We start from the raw sequence: 9,874 nt of genomic DNA on the forward strand, positions 1-9,874 counted from the left end.
AATCCCGGGGAACACGTTAAGAAAAATTGTTAACCTGAATGCAATGTAAGTCGCTTTGTATAAAAGCGTCTGCTAAATGCATAAATTTAATTTACATTTTTAATTTAATTTCAGTTGTCAGAAATGACATTTTAGTTGATGAAAATGTAAACTAAATATTTAAACATTTTGTACGTAATTTAAACTAATGTATTTTTACAGCTAATTTTAACTCACAGTTTTACACTTAAATCTAATTTCAATGAACAAAAATAATATTTTATTTGACCAAGTATTCAAACATTTGCTGTATTCATTTCAAATGTAAAAAATTCAACAATATATGTGAAAACTGTTTTTAAAACAATTAGTTGTATGTTTTAGTGCATTGTTGTGGAAAGATTCACAATTTAAATTACATTTCATGTGTTTCTTAATATATTAAAAGTTATATTTTTGTCATATTTTCGGAAAACAGTTCAATTATTGTCTAGATGGTCATTTGTCATCTTTGTTATTGTTATGCTATTTTATTTTATTTCTTTATAAAAAAAACTCTGTGAAATCATCCTTTGAATGGCTTACTTATAGTTCTCATTGCTCATTAAGCTGTAGTCAAAGAAAGCATTTTCATTTAAAATCCAAAACGTAGAATAGCGAGATTAAATGGAGCATGTTTCATTTCCAATGAATGACTTCTGACCCCTTATCTGTGCATGACTGTTTTGCTCTCTCATACATCATTCTATTCCTCCCTCTCTCTTTCCCAAGAGAGGATCCTGGGAAGAGACAGAGAATAAGCGTCCTCTGAGAGATGGGCAATGCCATTATAAGCACAGTCAGCACATTTCATAAAATGATGTGCTTGCATATGAATAATCCTAAAAAAAGATATGTAACAGTAGGATTCACACATTAATTTATAAAGACGATTGGCTATTGACTAATATTTACCAAAATAAGTATGCACAAATAAAGAAACAGCTGATTATCTGAGCAGTGGAGGTTGGCTAATGACAAATTGTTCTTTATGTTTCATTATATCACAAACACACAGGCAAAATGTGACTTGCATCATCACCCCTCGCCCAAGGTGAATGGCAGAGATGGTGTAGAATAACACTGCATTATTCTATCAATGCAACCCCCATCCCAAATCAACACGCAGTATGTGGCTGGCAGGTGCCCCAGAGAGTTAAATGAGCTTTTGCTGATGGTGCAACACACATTCGGCTGCTACTGCATACATTCATGTAACACACATCACTAAATCCCTCTTACGTAATCGCACACACATTGGGCACAGGTACCAGAGGAGGTGACACAATTCAAATAAGCTTGTTTTTATTTCAGAGGGCTTTTTGTGCTGCTGCTTTGCCAGAACATGTACACATTTGCAAACAGAGGCTTTGCGTGTAACTGGAGAGTGTGCGATTCTCAGCAACTCTGGGCCAATTGTGACTGAAACACAGCCTTCGGTGTTTGGGCTAGCACAGTTTGGGGCTCAGGAACTATTTATAGAAATCCTTGTGTGTAGCTATTAATATATTCATTGCATATGCCTCTAACCAGTGAGAAGTAAATTAACCTAGTTTGGTGGAAAATAATAAAGCCCAGAGTGTGAGACTAGCCATAGGGCTTCACACCTTTATATGCAGGGGATTTGTCACTCCTGCTAACACATGAGTATTGAACTGTAATGTCTATCACAGGCCTCTAGTCGTGAATGCTGACATTAGTTTGTGTATGTCTAAAGTGTATGCATGAAAATGTTTCAGTAGTTTACTAAATAATGCACTGGAATATTGCACTGGATATGCTGTTCCTGTAGGTAATACAAGTGCTTGAAGGGTAGCAAAAGAATAGTGCCAAGATTTCAAACTTGCAGGCTGCCCATTTATATTTGTTGGCGATAGATGGTTAAAAAGATAACTAGTGCGAAAACAATTTAGTATGCAAGTATAACAATGGCACCATTACTGCTGTTGCATTTTGAATGCTGAATATTCAGTTATATTTGATTCACTTTTTACAATTTTAGCTCAAAAGTGCTTGAAAAAATAGGGATTAGCTGATCATTTTTCATATATTTTCTAAGTGACCATTAACCAGTCAACAAAACCAATTTAAATGGTTTTGTTTCTGCTTTTAAAGAAATTACAATTATGATATGTATCTTCAGACTTTAGTGGAATACATAATTAATATATTAACCAATATAATAATAATAATAATAATAATCTTTGAGTCAAGCAATAATTAATAAACAACATTTTTATGTAACAGAAACGGGACTTGCTTTCTTTGAAGATTTCTTCAAAGATTTGTTGCTTAAGACTTTCGTTTATGTAAACAAACAGAGTAATACCCCATATGATTTTCATCCAAAAGAATAAAGGACTCAAAAACAATCCAAGGGTATTGGCTGTTCTGCACATATCACATTTGCACAAATATTTACATGAAGGGACAAAGTTACAGAGTACTGCCTTCAAGCTAAGAGGCAAATATTTAAGTTAATAATCAAATAAATAAATAAATGTATTATTGTTGTTTCATTAAATGTTTTTGTTAGCAACTCAAGTATGAGAGACCTACATAAAATGTTCAATTAAATAATTATATCTAGTATATATATATATATATATATAGGAAATAGGTATGTATACAGTATGTAGAAAATTGTCTATGCCTCTGAAAAAATATGGGTGAAGCGGAATATTGGTCCCTATTTACAGTTTATAAATATATAGATAACATGACTAAACAGTGGTTACAATTAACTGTAGAAGCTTAAAGTTCAGAGTTACCCTAAACCAGATGTTTTGAGGAATACCAATACTCTTCTGACATAAAAGCACTATAATCTGCATTGCACACTGACAGACACAGCACATCACTGTCCTACCTTTCCGAATGAGGTCCTCGATATCTTGATCAAATCCAAGCCGATGGCATCTGCTCCACAGGCCCATGTTGCTGGAGTTATACTGCCTGCTGCACTCATCAGCGGCGCTCATGGCGAACAGCTGCCTTCTGTTCCGCGCCAGCAGCAGCTTTTCCTCCCAGCGGTCCAGGCGCGAGCGGCTCGCCCGCAGAGGGAGGCTATTGTTGGGGATGTAAATAAAGCCAGGGTCTTTCCGGCGGCTGGAGAAACTTCGGCACCGTTCTCGGTACCTCCGGGCGTCCGTCTCGTACCAGTGGTCGGAGCAGATAGCCACGGCCAGCATCCCGAGCGCACAGAGGGACAGAGACAGACCGGCGTAGAGCAGCAACTTCCCCGCAGCCATGCTCGCGTCGCGTTCGCTCAGAGCCCCGTCAGCACCACAACAGCTTGGAGAGCTCCTCGGCGCGCAGCCGCATCCCGCCGGGCGCGCGGACAGAGAGAACGGTTGTGAGTCGGTGCAGTGGAATTTGTTTTGGAGAGCTAGACCGACAATATTTAAGCCTTTATTTAACGTCCATCCGTAGCCCTTCCCATCCAATACCAGTGAATGAAACCAGACGAGACGATTCAGCCCAGTCCTCGAACCAAGCCTTTCAAAAGAAGGCAGAGGAAGATTTGTTTCACCAATGTTTATATTAAAGCTGATACAACACTCTTCAAATGGGGTTTCAGTCGAGACATTTTTACAAAATAGCCCAGGCGTAGCCTACCATTGCGTCACCTAAGATTTCGTGCGTCTATCATGCTGTAGGCTATTGAAGACAGGACGCGATTCACGGGGGATTATTCATGTTTGAACCTCCCGGAAAATGTATGTGAGGGTACAAACTATTCTACGTTTCAGTCGTGTCTGCAAACATTTTAATAACCAACAGTTAGATTAGCTGTAAGTTAAGGCCTGTTCACACCGAGACGTTAACTATAAAGACAACGATAAAGATATATGTCTAGCTCTAAAAATCGTTCTCAGTATTAAAGAATAGCAGCGTCCAGACCATAGATATAACGATAAAGGCAAAGACAAACGATAGCTATCATTGTAATCACTTTCAGAACAATTTTTTTTTTCAGTTGATGAACGATATAAAAACTATTTTTTATTGCATCAACTTTACAGTCAAACAAGTTACAAAACCATATTCCATCCTTGTTTGAGCATGTCGTAAAAAAATGTTTTGCATGTAGGCCATGTATGATCAAAATAAACCAAAACCAGAAAGAAAAGAAGTTTTAAAATAAAATTTTAAAAAAAGTTGCCTTTTAAATTAAATTAGATACAAATCAAAGAGAGAAGTCAACTTAATATGAAGGTATTTTTGAGTCAAAACGACTGAACTACCTTCATAACTTAAGGGCTTCTTGTTCTTAACAAATTTGAAAGATTTGTATACAATCTTTACCTACACCATTAAATAAAGTTGGGTTAAGATTTAAGCCATCTGTATTTGTGAATTAAAAAAAAAACATAATAGAAAATTAATAACAAATTTAAAATGTATATAAAAACATTAACAGCCAATCAAAATCAATACTGCTATAGCTCGAGAATTTAAAGGGGCAGACAATATTGTTAACTGGTGTGGACGCTAATAGTCTTCATAGTTATCGTTCTTGGTGTGAACGGGACTTAGTCAGAGGGCGATTTTTTCAGCTGTGGCCAAAAAACGCGTTCACCTGACTGAGGCAGTAACCATAACAGTTTTAAGCTTTCTGTTGCGATCATGGAGTGATAGGAGAGAGCAGGAATGAAAGTAACAATGTGAAATTTGTATCTCCCCTACATTCACAAAAAAATAAAATAAATAAATAAATTGCCAGGCTAGTAGGCTATTTATCGTCATTATTCACAACACAAATATATAGCACACAACGTAATAGTTTTCGTAGTTCGTATAATAAATGATCAGTATGTGCTATGCCAAATGACAATCTACCTTGCTTAAGAAAACCTTCAAAAATGGGCTTCCTATTAAAACTCATTTAAGAAACCGACCAGTTATTCTTAAATAGTTTTTGATTCATTTCCAATGAACAGCCAATTGTTCGGGAATCGGACTGATTACCAAATCACTAAAAAGAAGCACCTCATATTTTTTTCGGGAGTTGGACTACGCTGGTGGTACAGGTCAGCGTTTCTCGATAACGATTGTTAGGGTTTAAGAGCATTTTCTACTAGTCATTTTAATACTTTCTAGGAGTCGCTATCCATTTGTCGAGTGCTGAAATGTCACCTTAATGGCTTGTAATCACGCTTGTTTATTGAAATGTTAACCTAATGCACGGATATAATAACAATTATACTTTACATAATAATATATACAAAAATATATATTCTAGTATAAAATATCTAGCCTAGAGTTGTTTCCGAATTCAATACATTGGTTATCGTGCACGTAAGTAATTGACAGATATGGGCTGCATTTCCCAAAATCATCTTAAGTTTAAGTACATCGGTGACCCATTGAAACCAATGGAGCCACGATCAACTTAAGCTTACGGTGCTTTTGGGAAACGCAACCATGAACGTTTTTTAATTCACTAAAAAGAACCGGGTCATTAGAGTCGTTCTCAGACTACGTTGGTCGCGCTATAGATTCGGTAAACATAGCTAACAATGCTGGAAACTGTCAGACTTTAGACAATTTCATTTCTGTTAGCCTTAGCGGAAGAATAATTAATGATCAAATGATTTAATGACGTCACTGAAGAACCGTTAACAACATTGATGATGGAAATGATTCGGTTCTTTCACTGAACACATGAAACCGGTTCCGAACCGATTTTCGGTTCCCAACCCTTCCCATCACATTTAGCCTATACCTGGTGCTGGCAGGCTATGGATTTTTTTTTGGTCGTTTTTTGTAACATAGGCTATCTGTTTCATAGAAATGTACCATAGCAGTCAGGTTTATTTTCTCAAATATTCTCTTTAGAGAATGCATGAATATTTATCAAATTGTCTGTTAACGAGAAAATGTATTAAGATGACTCGACATCAGTTGAAATCGCGTTAACATATCAAAACAGTAAATCATTCCTGTGAAGGAATGTGAAAATAATAATGTAGGCTACAGCTATGCTCTTATAGCATCCATGGTTGGAAAACCCGCGGGCCCCGTTTCTAACTGGTCTGATAAAGTAAATTAAAATCTGTACTCACCTCAATTAAAGCCGATAAAACGGGTTCACTCCACTCCAATAATGCACATCCAGCCCATTCCGTGTTTTCAGTCACTGTAGGTTTGGCAATACTGGATATGCACTGCCAAATAATCCTATTTAACACACAGCGACACACTTTTATAAATGGTCAACGCTGGAAATATCAAACCGTTCAACGACTCCGAATCTCAGACGCTTCACGTTTAAATGAGTGTATCGTTATCAGAACATTTGGCGGATGGTGCATCCTCCTCCTCGGTCAATATGGTCCCAGCATCCTCCGTGCATGTTGCCTCCGTCTGGGAAAAACAGCGGTGATGATGTCATGCTGTCAATATGAGATGCTCATTCTTTATTAAAGCGGCTTCTTAAAGGAGTCGCACTACTGTTCTCGGTCCCGTGTCGAACTGTAACTGGAGTTGTCTTGCTGGCATTCTCTCTTAGATTTACACATACTGAAGGAAACCGGTGTCTTTCATGAATAAATAATCAAAGCTTTCAGAATCCTTTATTTTGTCATTCTGCATTATCAGAGATATAAAATTCCCAAAACCAGACCCCCAAAACCCTTCTTACTCATAAAGGTTTGTTATTTGAAACCACTGTGCACTGTCCAGAACCAACAGCAGTCACGTAAATTGCTGAATAATGAATGAGAGCCATGGCATCTGTGTGAGTGAGGCCTCTATGAGCCTTTTCTGTTTTATTGGGTTGCCCACACAGCCTTCCGATAATGTAGGGATCCTCATGTACTTCACATATTTTTGTGTAGGTGTATGCATGTGTACGAGATTGATATGTATGAGGCTACACATTATTAAAGATTCAGTTCATAATGAAACGGTAACAATCAGCAGCCCATTTCTTAAATGTATGTATGTAATTGTTTTTTACCAGACTGTTTTCTTACTAAATAAGAAAAATGCAAGAAACAATATAGAGAATATAGCATTATTTGCACTACAAGCTGACAAATATTTATAAATGAAACAATATTTTAGATGTTTTGTATTTAAAATTCAGTATCCGAGTAAAAAAAAAATGTCAGGTAGGCCTATTTGTTTCATAATTGAACAGAATTGAGGAAAACTGGAAAAAATGTATTTAATATTTTAGGCATAGGCCACTACTGACATACTGAAATATTGAATGTGTCATAATTTGACTGAAACCGCATAATATTGACTTGAATGCATTGGATTGACTCTTATTACACATTCCGAGATCTCTTTTCTTTATTGAAATTTGTTGGACTGACAGTATGAATGACACCTTGACAGCTAAATTGTAATTACATTTTAAAGGGAAGCAAAGTGTGTTTGGGACTTATTTCCAGCTAACAGTGAAAATGAACAATGTAATCTAAAAATGCAGCCGATATTCACAAGGCAATTTGTTTTGTGCTTTTCTAGGATGTGTTATCTTGTTCCTTTTTTGTCCTCAGAATTGTGTTAATAGATACATCCTCTAGAAGAAAAAAACTAAATAAAACGTGATTGTCATGCTAATCCAGAGAGTTGTCCATCAATGTATTTATATATTTATATCATAAGCCATGTGTGCATTAATTTCTTTAATGCATATATCGCCATCTAGTGCACAAACATATCAGAACAAATCTAGTGTTCGTCACGCAGCCCTAATAGGGGTTTAAAACGTTTTATGTGAAAATAATAATTAAAAGAAGGAATACAGGACTCAAAGGAGTATTTTTTAATTAATTGTTCTATAATCACATGCTCAATACTTGGGTTTTCGGTTTAAATAAGAAATGTAATAACGAAACTGTTAACACGAATGTTTAATTTAAATAAATAGATGTAAATTATTCTATAAAGTTATCCAAAAAGTTTTTCTGATGATTAAATAATTACGGCACACACAGACTTCGACAGAACTCTTATCTTGGCAAATATTCGCATACGGAATGATTACACAGGCGTACGTCTTTCCTGTGACGTACAAGACCTTTTCTCCTTTTTCTACAGTGATGAGGCTAAGCAATTCTAGCTAAAAAGGTATTTAAAATTTACTAAATGTAATATTTAACGCTGTAAAACTTAAGTCACAAATAACTGACTGTCTACAAGAAATCGTTTTTATTTTATAATGATAATGGCCAGGTCCTTTAAGCAGTAGTGTTTACAACTAAATAAATAAATCTGTAGCATAAGTCAATCATAGTATAACAGAAGGCTCTGCTCTCTTCTTTGATTTTCATCAAATGTAACCTGCGGAAATTTTAAGTGTGAAAAACGCACAGTGTTTGACCTTTTAAACCATATTTTACTGTTATTTTAAGGACCTGAGAGACTGATAGAGGAAGCGCGTAACGTTACGCATCACGTTATCTAGTGTGTGTTTGAGCATATTAAAGTTGAACTAACCATAAACGAATATACAAATTAGTTTCAAAATATATTTTGTCAGTACTTCATGTCTGTCCACATGCCTTTATAATAAAACATATGTTTTTGAACATTGACTGCTTCTCTCTGGATTTTGGACTCTGGACTCTTTAATAATTACACAACTGTGTTTTAAAGATATTAAAATAGTATTATATTTTATAAATGTGTATTTATATGATTTCCATGAAGACATTATCATTCTACTGTATGTCTCTGTGAAGATGGCTGGTGTGTCTGGCTATGCCCTGCGCGTGGCCCGTCTGAGCGCCCGGATATTTGGAGATGTGGCCCGTCACACAGACTCCAAATCTATGAAAGTGGTAGAGTTGTTTAAAGAACCCCCGCTGGCCCAGAGAAAAGAAGTGTATGACTGGTATCCCCCACACAAGATCTACTATTCAATGACTCAGAAGCTCAGATTCATGGGGCTTTTCAGGTAAGCTCTGCTTCTAATAGTGCAGCTATGAACATCTGATCTTCAGATTCTTCTGTTTTTGCAGTTAACAGCTCTTTGGTATTGTTTTAGGGATGAGCACCAGGATTTCGAGGAGGAAATGAGGCGCTTGAGGAAACTGCGGGGTAAAGGAAAACCCAAGAAGGGAGAAGGGAAGAGAGCCGCAAAGAAGAAGTAGACCAGGAAATTAAATGTTCATTTTGCATCTTCTTTTAGCAATACCTTGACATGGTTTGGCAGGGTTCTCACTATGGTTTTCTGAAGAGTTTTGCCAGTTTACAATGTTGGGACATCCTCAGAATACCTCACCAACACCACACCAGATTTGTTTCCCTTAGAATACACTGAAAGAGCCCATAAACCCTATAGGCCAAAGCCTGAGCTACATTCAAGAAATAATAATTCATATTGTTATATTTTTGGAAACAAATCAATAACCATATATTGTAATGGACCCATAATGGAAATAAGTCAGTCAGGATACGTCATGTTAGAAATTATGCATTTGTGTAGCAACAATTTTGATTGTAGAAGACATGCTATGCAGTAAACCTGCCTGTCATTTCTTTTCTCTTATATGATAAAAAGGCATTTTAAATCTGTTCCAATGATAGGTGTAACAGGGTCATCCATTTCCTGTGCACCAGACTGGGTTCCTGTCCCATGGTCTATTTTGCAGAATTGTCTAACTTATTTAATGGGATGCATTTTTGAGCATCAGTCGTCTGTAAGAGTGTCAAGTTATTGAAGAATTGTACTGGATTTATTCTAGAAATACTGAAAGTGAAACTTTATTCTAGTTTTGTAGTACATTTTTGAAGTCATTGTGACTGCATCTCTCTTTGTACATATTACTAATCAAATTACTTTCTTGGACCTTTTATATATATATATATATATATATATATATATATATATATA

At 36.1% G+C, this 9,874-nt stretch overlaps 2 protein-coding genes across 2 annotated transcripts in view; one reads left to right on the top strand and one right to left on the bottom strand.

Moving 5' to 3' along the window:
* LOC127956974 (transmembrane protein 178B-like) overlaps positions 1-6,481 on the bottom strand; it is an 84,905-nt gene extending 78,424 nt beyond the window's left edge. Inside the window, exons 1-2 of the mRNA XM_052555309.1 lie at positions 6,087-6,481; positions 2,888-3,516 (exon numbers count right to left, since the gene is read on the bottom strand). Of these exons, the coding sequence (XP_052411269.1) occupies positions 2,888-3,269 (382 nt within the window). The 5' untranslated portion in view covers positions 3,270-3,516; positions 6,087-6,481. The remainder of the gene's footprint in view (positions 1-2,887; positions 3,517-6,086) is intronic.
* Positions 6,482-7,954: 1,473 nt separating this feature from the next.
* Positions 7,955-9,747, top strand: LOC127956634 (28S ribosomal protein S33, mitochondrial). Its single transcript, XM_052554710.1, has 3 exons — positions 7,955-8,106; positions 8,721-8,935; positions 9,026-9,747. The coding sequence occupies exons 2-3, from the start codon at positions 8,721-8,723 to the stop codon at positions 9,129-9,131; spliced, it is 321 nt and encodes a 106-aa protein (XP_052410670.1). The 5' UTR covers positions 7,955-8,106; the 3' UTR covers positions 9,132-9,747.
* Positions 9,748-9,874: the final 127 nt, after the last annotated feature.

This window comes from Carassius gibelio, chromosome B4, assembly GCF_023724105.1.
Source record: "Carassius gibelio isolate Cgi1373 ecotype wild population from Czech Republic chromosome B4, carGib1.2-hapl.c, whole genome shotgun sequence".
In the NCBI taxonomy this organism is placed as follows: Eukaryota; Metazoa; Chordata; class Actinopteri; order Cypriniformes; family Cyprinidae; genus Carassius; species Carassius gibelio.

Coding starts and splice junctions, on each gene's coding strand:
- LOC127956634 (XM_052554710.1), top strand. CDS start 8,721: ATGGCTGGTGTGTCTGGCTATGCCCTGCGCGTGGCCCGTCTGAGCGCC. Junction 8,936..9,025: donor AGATTCATGGGGCTTTTCAG/GTAAGCTCTGCT, acceptor GTATTGTTTTAG/GGATGAGCACCAGGATTTCG.